At 43.0% G+C, this 18,768-nt stretch overlaps 1 protein-coding gene across 1 annotated transcript; it reads right to left on the bottom strand.

The window, feature by feature from the left end:
* Positions 1 to 224: 224 nt before the first annotated feature.
* LOC115537676 (carcinoembryonic antigen-related cell adhesion molecule 5-like) lies at positions 225 to 17,527 on the bottom strand. The gene is given in 17 exon segments (XM_030349722.1): positions 225 to 388; positions 1,297 to 1,474; positions 5,629 to 5,662; positions 5,751 to 5,820; positions 5,944 to 6,060; positions 6,063 to 6,215; positions 6,349 to 6,672; positions 7,081 to 7,446; positions 8,218 to 8,287; positions 8,523 to 8,567; positions 12,320 to 12,353; positions 12,472 to 12,544; positions 12,624 to 12,896; positions 13,030 to 13,353; positions 13,697 to 14,071; positions 16,941 to 17,010; positions 17,248 to 17,527. Coding segments are annotated over 16 exon segments (2,667 nt in total). The 5' UTR covers positions 17,008 to 17,010; positions 17,248 to 17,527.
* Between the last annotated feature and the right edge of the window lie 1,241 nt (positions 17,528 to 18,768).

Below are 18,768 nucleotides of genomic sequence, written 5' to 3'. Positions count from 1 at the left end.
TATCATGCGACTGCAGAGGTTTGGTGCTATTTTTGGCTAGATTAGTGGTTATAAAATGCAGATTTAAAAGCTTTCGCTGTGCCCAATGAAAAAAGTATTTGGAGGGCTTATTTGATGAGTTTAAATGCCAAAACAAAGACCCTGGATTCACCGGAATTACACTTTAAGCAGGATATGTTCATGCTGACATAAGTGGATACTAAAGAGATCCCAGTCCAAACTATTCAGCTCCTCTCCAGTTCAGCCCTGATCTGTGTGTTCTTAGCCTGTTGACCAGTGATCTCAATGTACTCTGAGGTCTGCTCCTCCCCCTGGGGGAACACCAGGCCTGGGTTCTGCACAGCACCTCGCTTGGCAAAGTCGATCTCTCCGTAGTTGATCTCCTCTTCTACTCATCATTTTTTTTGCGTGGATTCCAATCAGAGGAAACTTGGCCTTTTCCAAGCTCCGCCAGAAGTCGGTTAGGGAGAGAAGCAAATGTTGATTCTTCAGAGAATCATCACACTGTAGTGTTTCCCATACATAGACCAATGTGTGGCGCAGCGCTACAGAATCAACACAGAGCGTCACAAATTGATTCTGCTTCTTTTTTTCATTTTTTTTGCAATTTTTTTGAAATATAAATATCGTTCCGTTCATTCATCTCCTCATAGCACTCTTTCTCCCTGATATTCTTGTTCACACACGGATACACACAGGAACACGCACACACAGAGACGAGCGCACATTCATGCCAGTGGTGCGCGGGTACACTTATAAACAGCAGATTCGCCCGCTCCTCCTCTCAACGCGCCTATCAAATGAAAACCAGCGGGCTGAAAAAGCCTCCCACTCCGAGGAGGCACACATTGCTTTCTGTGTGCCGGAAACACTGCACTGCATTTCGATAAGTTCTAATTGCAGACTCTCTTCCACCTCGTCTGCATCCATCGTACAATCTTCGAAGCACTGAGTAAGCAAAGAAAGATTGGCCTTCGGAACAGCACATCTGATTTCGGTCAGCATGGGGAAGTGCGAAACATTGAAGTTGCAGCTCATGAACTTTTAGAAAAGTTGATTTCAGATCTCAGGGAATAACACCGCTGCAACACGGAGCGGCCACTTGACTGCCACGTCAGAATGGTACAGTACGACCCCGTATTCAGCATCTACATCAGATAGAAAAGCTGTGGTAGAGCCCTCAGGCTCGAATTATTTTGACCGTTTTCAAGACCTTTTTCATCACAACGCCAAGCTGGACGGCTTTGCCACAAAGGGCTTCATGGTGGATGAAGCAGTGCATTTGAACAGCCTCACCTCCACTCCCTTGCACCTTGGAGCACACCCTAGAGGCCATTCCTTTGTGCGCGCCTTCCATTGCTGGAGTCCCATCCGTTGTTGCTCCACACAGCTTATCCAAGTTATGTCCCATCTTGTCAATTGCATCTGACACAGCTTCAAAGATGTCCTTAACGTTGTTTTGCCCTTTAGACTCCTAAGATCAAGCAGATCCTCCGCAATGCAAACGTTATCGACTCCCCGTAAATTAATCAACCGTTGTGCAGTGTCTGTTGCATCTATACTCTCATCACATGCAATCGAGAAAAAATCAGAAGCGTAAGCTTTTTCCCACACTTGATGTTTTAAGGTGCTTCTCAAGTCTTCGATTCGCAACAAAACTGTGTTTCTGGACGTGGCCACCGTTTTGAATTCCTGCATTTTCTCTGGGCACATTATTCCTGAAACTTTAGCGAGACAGTGTTTAATGAAGACACCATCTGAGAATGGATTCCCATGTCGGGTTAGGTTAGGGTCAATGAGTTGAGCTACCTGCTATTATTGCATTTTCTTGTGTTTTGTCAGTCTGGAGGAGAAAGGGATTGTTGACCGCGATTGTCTCCCGCCGGAGCCCCGCTGCCCGCTGCCGAGGCACCACCGCCTCGGCAGTGGGTAGCGGCGAGGCACCACCAGCCCCACGGCGGTGGTGCCTCGTGGCGGTGGTGCCTCAGCAGCGGGCAGCGGGGCTCCGGCGGTCAACAATCACGGGCAACAATCCCTTTCTCCTCCATGTCGCGGTTCATGTACTTTTGGGAGTCAAAGCCAAAGTACCTTTTCCCCAATTCCTTCTCAACCATGGTTGAGATAAACCTCCACTTCCACATCAATCTGAAATAGACTGAACCGCGACATTGAGGAGAAAGGGATTTTGACCGCGATTGTCTCCCGCCGATGCCCCAATTCCTTCTCAACCATGGCTGAGATAACCCCCACTACGAGTCTCGCTATGGAAATACCAGGGACGTCAGAGAACCCAACGTGTTATGCGCTATGACAGCAGAACGGTTATCCATATAACAAAGAAGTGTACAATACTTGCATTATAGTGTGTCTATTTACACACACACACACACACACACACACACACACACACACACTCTAAGTGGCATCCCGCCACTTAAACCTCGGCCCGGGCGGGTCCGAGGTGGGGTGATTGACGGCGTATACCGCCGCCACCCACTGAGTGGCGACGAAGAGCATCACTCTCTCCCAAATCAGCGAGATTGGGGGACACCTGGCCGGAGGCAGAGAAAGCCAGGGAGAGACTTTAAAAGGAGCATGAGGACTGTCATTTGAGAGGAACGGGAGCGAGAGGGAAGGAAGCGCTCGGGTCCGCGAGCGGCTAGAGGCTCACGGAGACCCTAGAGACCGCAAGTATAATGTATTGTTTAAGATGTGTGTAATAAACGCCGTGATCGGCTTAAACCCCCACTAAACGTGCGTTTCGTACCTGGAACCCGGCTCATTGGGGGAGCGGGGTGCCACAACACACACACACGTGGGGCTCACAGTGTTAGCTCAATGTCTCATTGGAGGGCCAAATCTTCTGGGTGGGCAAAGCATGGACGTATTAAAGGGGCAAAGCAGAGAAAGGGGGGGTAACATGTCCTCGTTTGATGACATGTGTTTTCACAAATTCCAAATCGGCGCGTCTGAGCTTTGTTTTTTCAAAGGCAGAGCAGGATACCTAGTTCTCGTTTTACACCTAATGCCATTTCTAGTCCTGGGGGACCATATTAATGTTAGAAAACCTCAAAGTGAAATTTTCATGCCATGGGACCTTTAACTTTTTGTTCTTGCTCTGCACCAGTGTAGGTCTGATTGTCTCATTGTGTGTGGTTTCATAGTGTTGCCATACATTATAGTCTTTCATCACTGCAACAGTTTCATTGCACATTTCCCCTTGGCCCAAAATATTCATTTTTCAACCTTTTTTTCCTGCACTCACTTGCTATCCTGTGTTTCTTTGGTTGTGCCATTTTTGGGCACCATGGCACAACATTTATTTGATTGCTCTTGTTTTGTTGAGGGTTACCGTGTTTAACAAGGCTCTTTTAAACGGAGGCCCTGTTTATACGACGACGCTTGCGGGTGAAAACGACATAATATTTGATCAGACGTGCCTTTCATACCACCTGTGTTTGAGGTAGCAGAGTACAATTGTATTTCATTAGGTAGGTTTATTTTTGGGAGGGCTGATTAGATTTTTGCTTGAGTAATTCCCTTGTAGACAATTGCATACTTTAAGCTATTTAGAATTCTTTCTTTATTGCAGCAAAAATATTTTTACTGAAAGAAAGTTTATTATTTCGTATATCGCAAATACTAAAAATAAACCACTATAGAACATTGCTTAAAATAAGACGATGTACAGAAATGTGTGCATCCTACAAAAATGTTAATGAGTTAACTTGTTAACTTTGCCTTAGGATAAACTATACGTTCAAGTGCAGGATGATAGTACGCTATCTACCACTGTGTGGTTCCTACTAGGGCCCGACCGATTCATCGGCCTGCCGATTTAATCGGCCGATTATAGCCTTTTTGAAAATAATCAACATCTGCCAAAAAGACGCCGATTACAACCGATTTTTTTTTGGGATTTTTTATTGCGCTTAGTATCCTGCAGATTGTGCTCCTACTCGCCTTGCTAACCAACAACTTTAGCTGGAGTAAAAAAGAGGAGATTGAATTTTACCGTACAACATGAAAGCACGCTCGCTCAGGCAGCTGCGCGCTCACCTCACCAATGTACACAAGACGCGTTGTTTGAGTATGTTGTGCCTGTTTTTCTTTTGGTCCCAGGCCATGTTAATTTGTTATACTGACTCTAACGGTGAGACCATACTGCTCAGCACGCACGTGTGCAGTGGTGTATGAAGTACTCAAAAGCCATACTTAAGTAAAAGTACAGATACCTTACTGGAAAATTACTTAAGTAAAAGTCACCTTTTAGAATAGTACTTTAGTAAAAGTATTAAAGTATCTGATCTTTACTGTACTTAAGTATCAAAAGTACTTTTCTGATATTAAATGTACTTAAGTACTGAAAGTAAAAGTACAAGTAACTGCTGTTAATAAAAAAGCAAAGGGTCAGAATTTTGAGAATAAGTAAGGAATAATCACCGAGAGGCCAGGCAATAAACAGTTTGATATGCCCGGCTCGTGGACGGTAACCTTCCGCGAGCCGGGCATATCAAACTGTTTATTGCCCTGCCTTGAGGTGATTATTCCGTTTATTCTACTTCGCGCCGGCCAACATAATAAAACAATTCAAATACTTTAATAATTAGCCTTTTTCTTATTCGTATTGCATGCTTATTAAATGTATGCTCTGTTTAAGTTCATCTCCCTCGAAAAGTAGTTCCCTCTAGAACTACGGTGAATAACGTTAGCTCAACTGTAGGTAACGCGTTTCTATAGCAACCACACAAGGCTGGATCTGATCTCACTAGTTTAACAACGTTGTTACATTCGTATCAAGTCAGCTTTAATGACGATCGATCAAACATGCACTCCTTGGTTTATTTTTACAACGGACCTCATGTTTGAAATGTATGTGATAGAAAACGATACAAGGGGCGTATTGATCTACTGTGCTCAGTCAGCAGCAAGTAGAGTGTGAAGTGTATATGATAGTGTTGTAATACTGCGTGTACAAACCAGCCTGATACAAATAGTAGAATTTTGATAGCCCTTGCCCTCGTCCTAGCCATGCATTTGTGTGTTGACAGTCGTAGGAGTTTTGATCGACGTAGCAACAGTAACTAAGCAAGGGGGCTTTGCGAACGTGCGCTGGGACAGCTGATTCGCCAAACAGGCTCACAGTCTGTGTTCTACCACAGTCCCCGACGTTATTCTCATATCTCTCATGATTCTTTTTTTTTTTTCTAAAGATGAGTTGATTTTGTAACGAGTAACGAAGGTTTCAAGCGAAATGTAGCGGAGTAAAAGTATCCGTTTTCTTCGCAAAATGTAGCGAAGTAAAAGTAAAAGTACAGAGAAATATAAGTAGTAAAGTAAAGTACAAATATCCAAAAAAACTACTTAAGTACAGTAACGAAGTATTTCTACTTCGCTACTATACAACACTGTGTAAATGTACTCTAAAACACTCAAAGGTTCTGCATTCAATTCACATATTCGTCAAAAGTGTTTAAAGTATATTTAAGGTATCAAAAACGTTTTATAGGCTTTTTTTTGTTTTGTTTTTAATCGGCCGATTAAATCGTAATCGTAATTTTTCTCTGAAAATAATCTGCATCGGCATCGTCACTCAAAAATCTATATCGGTCGGGCCCTAGTTCCTACCTGTTGCTGTGTTAAAGGTTTCTTCAGTAACCACCTATAAACATGAGGTGGGATCACAGGTTACAACGGATATAGATCTATATCTAAAGATAAAGATGTGTGTTACTGTGTGTTTTACTTACAGGACACCGATGATCAGACCAATAAAGACGGTACCAAAGAATCCACCAATTATCAGAAGGACATTCAACTCTGTAGGAGATAAAACATTGTAGATCACTGGGGCATTATCATATCCAGATTGTAGGGATATGTTTGGGATGTGTATTATAGTAAAGTTTTTATTATAGGGCCTACGGGTAGAAGTTGATATACCGATGCTTTCACCGCTGACAGTTAGTGTAATCTCTTCTGATGTTTGGTTTCCCAAGGGATTCGTGGCCATGCAGTAGTAGATGTCTCTGTAGCTGGACACATTGAAGCTGTACAAAGATCCATCTGACACGTCAAGGGTCCCTCCGCACTGCTCCTGAACCAGGTGAACCGGAGAACAGGGGGGTTGGCTCTGCTGGTGCACGTCAGGTTGACCACACTGCCCAGCGATACCGTGGGGGGGCTGACGGAGGCCAGGGTATCCTTCGGGGAATCTACAGGAACACAAGATAAGTCTTACATTTCAGGCTATGTTTCAACTGTTGACGGATTTGAATGCAGTATGTAAAGTCTTTCTGCTTCTCAGCCGCCCTGGCTCACTGATCGGACCGTCTGCTGGTCACTCACAGGAAACGTTGAGCGTCACGACGCTCTCTGCTGTTCTGATGCTGGGCCCGCCTGCTGGGTCGTTCACCGGATACTCCACCAGACAGGTGAGGCGTACCCCGTCATGTCGGTCCGACAGAGTGATGTTCAGCCGCCGGGTCCTGACGTTAGGCTCTTGGTCTCCGTGTGGCTCCAGCCGGCCCTCAGCGCCTCCTGACTGGCTCCAGCTCAGGTGAGGCGGCTGGGTGGGACAGGGCGCGATGGCCCTGCAGGTGAACGTTACCCTGCTCCCCTCCGTTAGTGGTCCCTCCGGGAGGGTCTGTATGGAGGGTGCTGGGGCTGAATCTACGTGGTTGTTTTCAAGAAACATTTGTTTTAGGCTGAAATGTAGGTTTAATATCCACATGAATGAATGCAGCATGTTCAGTGTTGGCCAGTGTATTCAAGAGGGAAAATAATCCTTATAAACACCTCAATGATCTATGAGGGAAACGAAGTGTGTCTAATCTAGTCAATAACTCATGCACTACAGTATACAATATGACACTGGCATAAGACAGTGTTCTTTAAATTGAAAGTACAATTCTGTGGTATTGCTATTTTAATTCTAGACCAGGAGACCAAGTAGATCTGACAAATCAGGAAGTAGCCGACAATCCAAAATGATCAAAATAATATTGAAATAGGTTACAAATAATTATAATAATGAGAGTAATAAAAAAATAGACCCCCAAACCAAATGGGGTCTCCTACCTTTAACTGTGATTGTAAGATGATAGCAGGGGTCAGTTGCCCTGAAACTGGTGCTTTCCACTCTGAAGTAATATACGTCAGCATAACTTGAGTTCATGTTTGTAAAAACAGTTGTGCAGTTGTATTCACTCATATTCCCAATGATACTAATTGGATACATATTATCTTGTATGTTGCTTTGGAAAACCACATCTTTAAAATCGGTGGTCGATTTGAAACATACACCCCAAATGGGTTTGCTTTTATCGAATTGATTTGATGGTACGGAATCAAAGGAACATGGAATTTGCAAACAAGTGTCACTCAATGCCTCCATCTTGTTTGGCATAGATGCATTAAGGGCTGCATGACAGGATCCCTCACCACCTGCAATGCAAGCATTTTTTACACAAATTGGCCAATGACATGCATCCTTCCTGTCCCACCACATCCTCCTCTAACAGCCTGGCCACACCTCTACTAGACCGGCATCACATTCTGAACATGGATACCGGCTTCATTTACGATTCATAGATTACATGCAGATTAGCCGATAGTCCAATTAGGTGTAAAACTAATTATAGATTCTCTGTCTTGTAAAACGGGTCTGTTGGCGTGTCAATACCTAAACATATTCATTACTTGGAACTAGAGCTGTCAGTTAAACGCGTTATTAACGGCGTTAACGCAAACCAAATTTAACGGCGTTACATTTTTTATCGCGCGATTAACGCAATTATTTTATCAAAAAAAAAAAAAAAAAAATTGTTTTTCTCTGGCTCAAAACAAAGAAGCAGTAGCCTGACTGCTATGTTCAAATGACATTTGTTCAAAGCAGTCGTTTAATTGCACTATAGGCTCTTTTTTTGTATCGTCCTGTTTTGATCAGTGTATATGCCAATGTTGTTATCAATAAAAAATCATTTGCACAAGGCAAGCCGATGCACTTCACCATGTTGATAAGAGAATTAAAATGAGAAGAATTATGGGACAAAAAAATCAAGGGATATTTAGCATAGAAAAAGAATTTGCGATTAATCGCGATTAATTAGAGTTAACTATGACATTAATGCGATTAATCACGATTAAATATTTTAATCGCTGGACAGCTCTACTTGGAACTAAATATTCACAATAAAACAAATTAACACCACTCACCTGAAACAAAGATGACATTCAGCAGCATTTCCAACTGGATCATTGTGATGCATCTTGTGAACCTCATCTCCTGCATCATGAATTCAATGAAGGTTAGAGTTAAGGGACAATTGTCTTAGTTTTTAATGTGGACTTGGTTTAGGTACCTATATCTTCGTTGTTGAACAAATACAACAAATAACCGCTATTGAAATACAGTAGGCTACAGTGAACAAAAAAAGTAACAAGAACATGCATCAAACAGTTTACCGTATTTAACGCCTTAAAAAAAATGTATGTGTATATATCATGTTTAAATTCCTTACCGAGAGCAGTAGGTGGTTTTCCACAGCCAACAAGTAGGGTTTGTTCTAAATGAACAATGAACAGTGTTGAATGAATGAGTTCTTAGACAAAGGTGTACTTAAATACAGAAGTTCAGAAACTTCCACTTATAGCGATTGTCTCTATGTGACCCCTCTTTTATGATCCATGCACGCCCAGGCTAATCAACCTCAATGTCAGTTATTGGTAATTGTGTTTAATATTCTCCTTGAGTACGGAGACTAAACTGCACCAAATAAAGAGTTACTTTGATCAGACCCAATACTGCTGTCACTTGAACTGAAAAACATAAGAGAACATGGCTTGTTGAAAGCAGGAAATTGGATTTGCAGCATCTCTTCTCAACCACATATTTGGCAAATGTGTGGTTGCATTCCTATGAATGCTGATCTAATAAGAAAGAATATTTAGTCACCAGATTAATTTGTATTCACAGTGCAATCTGAGATGAGTTAAAATCGAGTAATTCACAGAGATGAAATGGCCTGTGTTGTATTTAGTGAGCATAGTTACTGTCTGAAGGGAGAGAAAAGCTGGAAAATATTTCCCCAAAGGGTCTCTTGTGTTTTAAAATGAGTATATAACTATGCTATGTAAAAATATTGTATTGAATATAACTTATTCTAAGTTCTTACTAATTAACATGCGACGAACAAAACCAGAACCATAGTTTGGTTTCATTCTGAAACTCAGTACAATTCTTTGGTGAAGCTTTTTCAAGCACCGTTGCTGGTCGCTTTAGGAAGTCCTGCTGTAGTGAGTCCTGCTGTAGTAAATCCTGTATAGTGAGTCCTTTTACGAGTCCTGCTGTAGTGAGTCCTGCTGTAGTGAATCCTGGTCTAGTGAGTCCTGCTGTAGTGAATCCTGGTCTAGTGAGTCCTGCTGTAGTGAGTCCTGCTGTAGTGAGTCCTGCTGTAGTGAGTCCTGCTATAGTGAGTCCTAGTGAGTCCTGCTGTAGTGAGTCCTTTTATGAGTCCTGCTGTAGTGAATCCTGGTCTAGTGAGTCCTGCTGTAGTGAGTCCTAGTGAGTCCTGCTGTAGTGAGTCCTGCTGTAGTGAGTCCCGCTGTAGTGAGTCCTGCTGTAGTGAGTCCTGCTGTAGTGAGTCCCGCTGTAGTGAGTCCCGCTGTAGTGAGTCCCGCTGTAGTGAGTCCCGCTGTAGTGAGTCCTGCTGTAGTGAGTCCTGCTGTAGTAAGTCATGCTGTAGTGAATCCTGCTGTAGTGAGTCCTGCTGTAGTGAGTCATGCTGTAGTGAGTCCTGCTGTAGTGAGTCCTGCTGTAGTGAGTCCTGCTGTAGTGAGTCCTGGTGTAGTGAGTCCTCCTGTAGTGAGTCCTGCTGCAGTGAGTCCTGCTGTAGTGAACGCTGCTGTACTGAGTCCTGCTGTACCGAGTCCTGCTGTAGTAAGTCATGCTGTAGTGAGTCCCCCTGTAGTGAGTCCTGTGGTGAGTCCTGCCATAGTGAGTCCTGTTGTAGTGAGTCCTGCTACTGGTTGGCTGTAGTGAGTCATAGATGCTTAAACAGAGTATTATTTTGTGTGTTGATACAAAATCCATCTCGGTACAAAATGTTAGATTCAGTGTTTCTCCAGTTCAGCCCTGATCGGTGGGTTATTAGCCCGTTGAGCAGTTATCTCCACGTACTCCGAGGTCAGTTCCTAGGGGAACACTATACAGAAAATAATAATCATAAGAAGAAATGTTTTGGACAAATTTTTCCCTTTTTTCCATAAACAATAAAATGTTCATTGATTACCATTTGTAAAATTATTTGTTAAATGACAGTTAATGAACCATAATTTAAGATTACAATCATAATTTATTTTTTTTGCAGACATCACATTTTCCCAGTGATCCCAGGGCACCCCCTGGTCTGATCGCCCTGTTCCAATCTCTTTCCAATAACTGCATGTATTCATTGCAATGTCTTTTATTTCCAAAATGTTTCAATGGTGAATTTTCATGTTTTTTTGGGAAATTGAATGCATCCCCCATATGCCCTCTTTCATATTTAAGAGAACCCAGGCCACCTCATTACATAAATTCCTGTAGGGCTATATTTATGGTAGGCTACATTATCTCCTACTTTCAGTAAACGTCAATGCCCTGATTCATATTAGTTTCACGTCATCTGTACCCCATGAATGTTGTGTTCGCCTCACTTACTGTATGTCTATGAAACCCATGGTTATACGCTTTGTAGCCTTTTACAATGTTTTTTTTTCCTTATCCGTCCCAAAGGAGAGTAAATGTCGTCCATTCCTTTTAAATAATATCGTCAGTTACATAAAATAACCCTCAACCCAACTGCTCAGAAAGACATTGATTCACACAATGGCCCTATCTTGCATCCGTCGCAATTGACTTTCTCACTGGTGCATGTGTCGTTGCTAGTTTGCAACTGGCGCAGAGTGTTCTTTTCCCTCCTGCGCCACGCGTCGGTAAATTAGGGAATGATTTTGTGCCCCAGGGGGCAGCTCGGCGAAAGGAGGAGGCGTGTTCTGGCCCAAATGGTCCTTGGTGCTATTTTCAAGTTTCAGAAACCACTTGCGCCACAAACCAGGAAACACCTGGTTTAAAGTCAGTGGCGCGTTGTTCAGATGCTATTTTAAGGGCGCATGCATGCTTGTGCACCTTTTTTGTGCATCTTTTTTGGGAAAGATCAGCTGATACAGCGGTAATAAGTTGTACTTTTAAATCAATGCATCTGCAAACATCGTACATCAAACACATTTTCTTGACACAGACATCGTGTACATGCCCATAACTGTTAGGATTGATGTATTTGATCGTGAGAAAACGTTGTTTTACCGCGAGTGAGTGTTAAAAATAATGAATGAATGCGGGCGCGCGTATGTGTATCTATAACACACACACACACGTGCGCGCGTGTGCGTCCATCTGTTTAAACACACGGAAACTAAACACATAACAAATAATACAGTCCATGGCAATGTATATTAACAGGGGGACACATGCATATTAGGAACACAAGTCGATAACGATAATGCGTACAATACTGATAAGAAATAATGTATTGCGTCTATCATTAAATAGAACCACAGTTACAGCATATCATATGTCATATCATTCTAAGTTTTCTTTGCCGAAATTTATTTGAGGACTGAAGTTGTGGAAGAAAACCTTATTCCATGTATGATTTAGGCCATATTATTTGGCCATAAACATCTGAGCCATTTGAAGTTTGAATTTCATGTGCATCTGTCTCATCTGACACTGCAGACGCGCTGTCAAAATATCAACTCGTCAGATTCAAATGCGCTCATGGCTCTTAAAGGGGATGGGAGCTGGCACTCTCATTGGTTTATTGCACTTCACGCCCAAACCACACCTACGGGTAATTAGGCTACTTCAGAACAACCCTTTTTAAATATGCGCCGGGCACAAGAGTCATTTTTCGCTCCCGTATAACTAAACTATATGATATAGTTTAGGTATGCTCGTATAATATGAGGCAGACTATTTTAGAATTCTGTTCAATTGATTTAAGTTTTCAACAATATTTCGATATCATTAGCAACAGACTGAGCTTGGCTTTTAATACAAAGAAGATGCATTCAATTGTAGCCTAGGCTATAAGAACTAAAACAATAGCCTACCGCTTTTAACGCAAATTGGATCACGCATCAATATTAATTGAAAAAATAAAGCATTTCAGAAGAATTTCTTTTTTTTCAAGAAAGGTTTTGGGTGGGCCTGTTGAACAGTGGGTGGTCCTAGGTCCGTCAGGGCCACCCATAACACAGTGCCTGCTTCCTATACCGGTTGCTGTGTTGAAGGTTTCTTCAGGAACCACCTATAAACATGAGGTGGGATCACGGGTTAGAACGGAGACGGACCCAGCACACTTGCTGGTAAGGTTACTCTTGACTCATCATTGTTCATGCTAAATTGTGTTTGTGTGTTTTACTTACAGGACAGAGATGATCAGACCAGTAAGGAAGACAATACCGATTAAGAATCTCACTATCAGAGGGACATTCAATCCTGTAGGGGATAAATCATGGTAGATCACATAGTCATATCCATTTAGAGATTGTAGGGATATGTGTAGAAGTTGATTTACCAACGCTTTCACAGCTGATAGTTAGCGTAATCTCTTTTGATGTTTGGTTTCCCAAGGGATTCGTGGCCACGCAGTAGTAGATTCCTCTGGAGCTGGACACATTGAAGCTGTACAAAGATCCATCTGACACGTTCAGGGGTCCCTCCGCACTGCTCCTGAACCAGGTGAACCGGAGAACGGGGGGGTTGGCTCTGCTGGTGCACGTCAGGTTGACCACACTGCCCAGCGACACCGTGGGGGGGCTGACGGAGGCCTGGGTATCCTTCGGGGAATCTACAGGAACACAAGATAAGTCTTCAATTTCAAGCTATGGTTCCGCTGTTGACGGATTTGAATGCAGTATGTAAACGCTTTCCGCTTCTCAGCCGCCCCGGCTCACTGATTGGACCGTCTGCTGGTCACTCACAGGAAACATTGAGCGTCACAACGCTCTCTGCTGTTTTCTTGCTGGGCCCGCCTGCTGGGTCGTTTACAGGATACTCCACCAGACAGGTGAGGCGGACCCCGTCATGTCGGTCCGACAGAGTGATGTTCAGCCGCCGGGTCCTGACGTTAGGCTCTTGGTCTCCGTGCGGTTCCAGCCGGCCCTCAGGGCCTCCTGACTGGCTCCAGCTCAGGTGAGGCGGCTGGGTGGGGCAGGGTGCGATGGCCCTGCAGGTGAACGTTACCCTGCTCCCCTCCGTTAGTGGTCCCTCCGGGAGGGTCTGTATGGAGGGTGCTGGGGCTGAATCTACGTCGTTGTTATATTCCAGAGAGAATAATCATTATTAACACATTAAAGATTGTATAAGGGAAACGAAGTGTGTCTAACCCCATAGTCCATAATAACTTATGCAGTATAAAATATAACACTGGCATACATTTTTTAAAAAACATTCTTCAAAGTCAAAATACAATTCAGTGGTATTGTTACTTTAATTATAGACAAGGAGAACAAGTATGTCTCCGTAGTCCGGAAGTAGCCGAAAATCTAGAAAGATCATAATCATATTGAAATAGGAATACATAGGTAACAAATAATTATAATGACAGTATTCAAACAATAGACCCTCAAACCAAAAGGGGTCTCCTACCTTTAACTGTGATTGTAAGAGGATTGCAGATGTCAGTTGACTTGTAACTTCTTTCAACTCTGAAGTAATACACGTCAGCATAACTTGATTTCATGTTTGTAAAAACGGTTGTGCAGTTGTATTCACTCATATTCCCAATGATACTAATTGGATATATATTATTGGTTTTGCTACCGTTGAAAACCACACTTTCTGGATGAGGCCCAAAATGGTGAGTCGATTTTAGCCATAAACCAATATATATATTTTTTTTATCGAGTAGATTTGATGGTACTAAATCAAATGAACATGGAATTTGCAAACAAGTGTCACTCAATGCCGCCATCTGGGTTGGCATAGATGCATTAAGGTCTGGAAGACAGAGTCCCTCCCCACCTGCAACACAAGTATTTTTTACACAATATGGCCCATGACATGCATCCTTCCTGTCCCACCACATCCTCCTCTAACAGACTGGCCACACCTCTACTAGACCGGCATCACGCTCTGAGCATGGATACCGCCTTCATTTCAGAGATCGATTACATGCAGATTAGCATTTAGTCCATTAATGGTAAAACTAATGACTCATTCTGGGTCAGTTTTGGACATCTGACCTCATTTCCAAGTGGGCCAGTCTCGCATTGCATTTAGTTTATACTTCCCTGTAGTTGGACGCATGCTACGGCAGCGGCGGACTGATATTACATAGGCACCTACTATTAGGTGTCCCGGACTGGAGTGCGCTTCTCTGTTAATGTTCTGCTGTAGTGAATTGGTTGCTACACCGGAGCAAAGTAAAATACCGCCACTGCTGAGAAAGTAGTCCCTCAAAATGTTATGCGATAATTGCGATGCAACAATAGTTTTATTTCTAACAGTATTCTATCAACACAGACATTAACATCTTTAGTCTGGCGTTATAATTGATTTGCCTCGGGTGTACTGTGGAGTGGGAAAAACTGTTTTTATTGGCAGGCTAGCAGGAAACTGTCGACCTGCGCTAACCTAGCACCAGCGATCTCTACAACTAGAAGGACTGAATGAAACCTGTTGAAAACGGTCTCCAATGATAGATAACACACTTAGGGCTGTCGCAATAATCGCAAAAATGAAATATCGCGATATTTAGAGCACACCGCGGTAGATAATGGGCCATCGCGATCACCGCATATGACCTGGTGCGGGTTGCGCGTTCATGAAACTGACCGTGGAATTCTAGAATGAAACGTGCGTTGCCATGATACCCATTCATTAACGTTCATTCATTTAGTTACGCAGTGATGTTGCTAGGTACGCGTCCTGCGTCGCTGACGCATTAAAATCTGAAAGGACGCACTAAACTCACTATCCATGCGTCCCGGGGACGCATCTCATTTTCCCCATGAAAAAGGATACATTGTGAACATTAAACAACTCGTGTTTAATCACTGTAACTGGCCAAAGAAACCTTCTTGTGAGCAGACCGGACAAGCGCTGTTTGAACCCTCTGCGCATCTACTCGGCGCAGACGTGATCCCCTGTACAAAGTATCGTGACATGCTAATTTGGCCGCTACCAAAACAACTAGCTCGTCACCGCTGATTTCATTTCAACAATTAAAAATACGAACTTCATAGTAAATAAACCCACTTTTCCACTGCTTGATGCTGTGCTCATTCGTGTCGATTATGTTGTAACGTTTAGGGGACGTGCTGTAATGAAATAAATGAAACATAATCCGGTGGTGGTGATGAAAACTACATTGAACGGCAGCCGCCCTATTGTTATGCCCAAACGGCGCCTGCGCATACATCGCGCTTCCAACGAGATTTTTTAATAACCTTTTTTAAATTAAGCAATAAGCCCCAAGAGGCCGTGCTTTGCGCTGATTTTAGAACAGGTAAGGGGAGTTGTTCGGCACTACACAAAGTAAAGTAATATAAATATAAATTTAGTAACAAACGTACTGTTGGCAAAGTGGTGACGTATTTTCCATGGCAACTGGTTCCACACAAACCTTCAGCTCCGTTGTGTCCGAAAAGTTCGCTGACAAAACTCCGGCTACGGGTGTGTTTTGAATTTAAATGTGCATTATCTCGCTTAAACGGCATTTTAAAAAATTGTGCAATAATATTGCATACCGCGATATTGCGCCCCCTGTTTTCACCGCAGTGAAAATTCCTCAACCGTGACATCCCTAGACACACTAGCTCACTTGGAAATGAGGTCCAATGTCCAAAATTCCGAACAACCCCTGACGGGTCTGTTGGCGTGCCAACACCTAAACATATTCAATGCTTGGAACTACCGTAATTTTCGGACTATAAGCCGCGCCTTTTTCCCCATTTTTCGAGTCTGCGGCTTATATAACGGTGCGGCTAATCTATGGATTTTACAGGTTAAAGACGAGTCCGCCGACTTTAACTCTATGGGCTCTATGACCGGTCCGCGCCCCGCCACCAGTGGCGGGCTCCAGCAGGAAACGCTGGAAGTAGTAGTGGGGACAGAAAATGCAGCATCAATAGTTTGCTGACCTGCAATAGGTTTCATCTTTTTCTTTGGTGGCATTTTTGCGTTCTCTCTTCTCTGCCTGTTTCTCGAGAAAAACGGGATCTCGTTGGAAGCGCGATGTATGCGCAGGCGCCGTTTGGGCATAACAATATGGCGGCTGCCGTTCAATGTAGTTTTCATCACCACCACCGGACTATGTTTCATTTATTTCATTACAGCACGTCCCCTAAACGTTACAACATAATCGACACGAATGAGCACAGCATCGAGCAGTGGAAACGTGGGTTTATTTACTATGAAGTTCGTATTTTTAATTGTTGAAATGAAATCAGCGGTGACGAGCTAGTTGTTTTGGTAGCGGCTAAATTAGCATGTCGCGATACTTTGTACAGGGGATCACGTCTGCGCCGAGTAGATGCGCAGAGGGTTGAAACAGCGCTTGTCCGGTCTGCTCACAAAAAGGCTTCTTTGGCCAGTTACTGTGATTAAACACGAGTTGTTTAATGTTCACAATGTATCGTTTTTCATCGGGAAAATGAGATGCGTCCCCGGGACGCATGGATAGTGAGTTTAGTGCGTCCTTTCAGATTTTAATGCGTCAGGGACGCAGGACGCGTACCTAGCAACATCACTGCACCCGCGGTTTATAGTCCAGTGCGGCTTATCTGTGTACACATCATTCAATTTAGCTGCTGCGGCTTATACTCAGGTGCGCCTTATAGTGCGGAAAATACGGTAAATATTCACAATAAAACAATTGAACACCACTCACCCGAAACAAAGATGACATTCAGCAGCATTTCCAACTGGATCATCGTGATGTATCTTGTGAACCTCATCTCCTGCATCATGAATTCAAAGAAGGTTACTGTTGAGGTTCATTCGTTTTAGTTTTTACTGTGGACTGGGTTAAGGTACCTACATCTTCGTTGTTGTACAAATACTACAAATAACCATTCTGGAAATAGAGTAGGCTACATGGAACAACATTAGTAACAAGAACCTGCATTAAAAAGTTTATTCAAGGCCTTTAAAAAAATGATATATATATTTATATATATCATGTATAATTTCCTTACCGAGAGCAGTAGGTGGTTTTCCACAGCCAACAGGCAGGGTTAGTTCTAAATGAACAACAGTGTTGCACTAATGCGTTCTTAGGCAAAGGTGTACTTAAATACAGAAGTTAGGAAACTTCCACTTATAGCGATTGTCCCTCTGTGACCACTCCTTTTATGATCCATGCACGGCAAATCGACCTTCATGTCTGTTATTGGTAATTGTGTTGAATATTCTCCTTGAGAGAGGAGACTAAACTGCACCAAATAAAGAGTTACTTTGATCAGACCCAATACTGCTGTCACTTGAACTGAAAGACGTAAGAGAACATGGCTTGTGGAAAGCAGGGTATTTGACTTACAGCATCGTGGTACTTCCTCTTCTCAACCACATATTTGGCAAATGTGTGGTTGCATTCCTATGAATGCTGATTTAATAATAAAGAATTTTTAGTCCCCAGATTAATTTGTATTCACAGTACGATCTGAGATGAGTTAAAATCGATAAATTCACAGAGATGAAAAGGCCTGTGTTGTATTTAGTGAGCATAGTAACTGTCTGAAGGGAGAGAAAAGCTGGAAAAACATTTCACCAAAGGGTGTCTTGCGTTTTAAAATGAGTATAGAACGTCTGCTATGTAAAACAATTACATTGATTATAACTTATTCTTAGTTCTTACTAATTGACATGCGACGAACAAAAACAGAACCATAGTTTGGTTTCATTCTGAAAGCCAGTACAATTCTTTGAAGCTTTTTCAAGCACCGCTGCCGGTCGGCTTTAGGAAGTCCTGCTGTGTCGAGTCCTGCTGTAGTGAGTCCTGCTGTGTCGAGTCCTGCTGTAGTGAGTCCTGCTGTAGTGAGTCCTGCTGTAGTGAGTCCTGCTGTAGTGAGTCCTGGTGTAGTGAGTCCTGCTGTGTCGAGTCCTGCTGTAGTGAGTCCTGGTGTAGTGAATCCTGGTCTTGTGATTCCTGCTGTAGTGAGTCCTGGTGTAGTGAATCCTGGTCTAGTGAGTCCTGCTGTAGTTAGCCCTGGTGTAGAGAGTCCTGCCGTATTGAGTCCTGCTGTACTGAGTCCTGCTGTAGTAAGTCATGCTGTAGTGAGTCCTGTAGTGAGTGCTGCTGTAATGAGTCCTGTACTGAGTCCTGCTGTAATGAGTCCTGTGGTAAGTCCTGCTGTACTGAGTCCTGCTGTACTTAGTCCTGCTGTAGTGAGTCCTGCTGTACTTAGTCCTGCTACTGGTTGGCTGTAGTGAGTCATAGATGCTTAAACAGAGTATTATTTTGCTGACATGTGTTGATACAAAATCCATCTGTCCAAAATGTTAGATTCAGTGTTTCTCCAGTTCAGCCCTGATCTGTGGGTAATTAGCCCGTTGAGCAGTTATCTCCACGTACTCCGAGGTCAGTTCCTAGGGGAACACTATACAGAAAATAATAATCATAAGAAGAAATGTTTTGGACAAATTTTTCCCTTCTTTCCGTAAACAATAAAATGCTCATGGATTTAAAGATACGTACATGCATGCATTACCATTTGGAA

The sequence above is a fragment of the Gadus morhua genome, chromosome 23 (assembly GCF_902167405.1).
Source record: "Gadus morhua chromosome 23, gadMor3.0, whole genome shotgun sequence".
Lineage (NCBI taxonomy): Eukaryota > Metazoa > Chordata > Actinopteri > Gadiformes > Gadidae > Gadus > Gadus morhua.
This window is presented reverse-complemented; position numbering and strand designations above follow the sequence as displayed.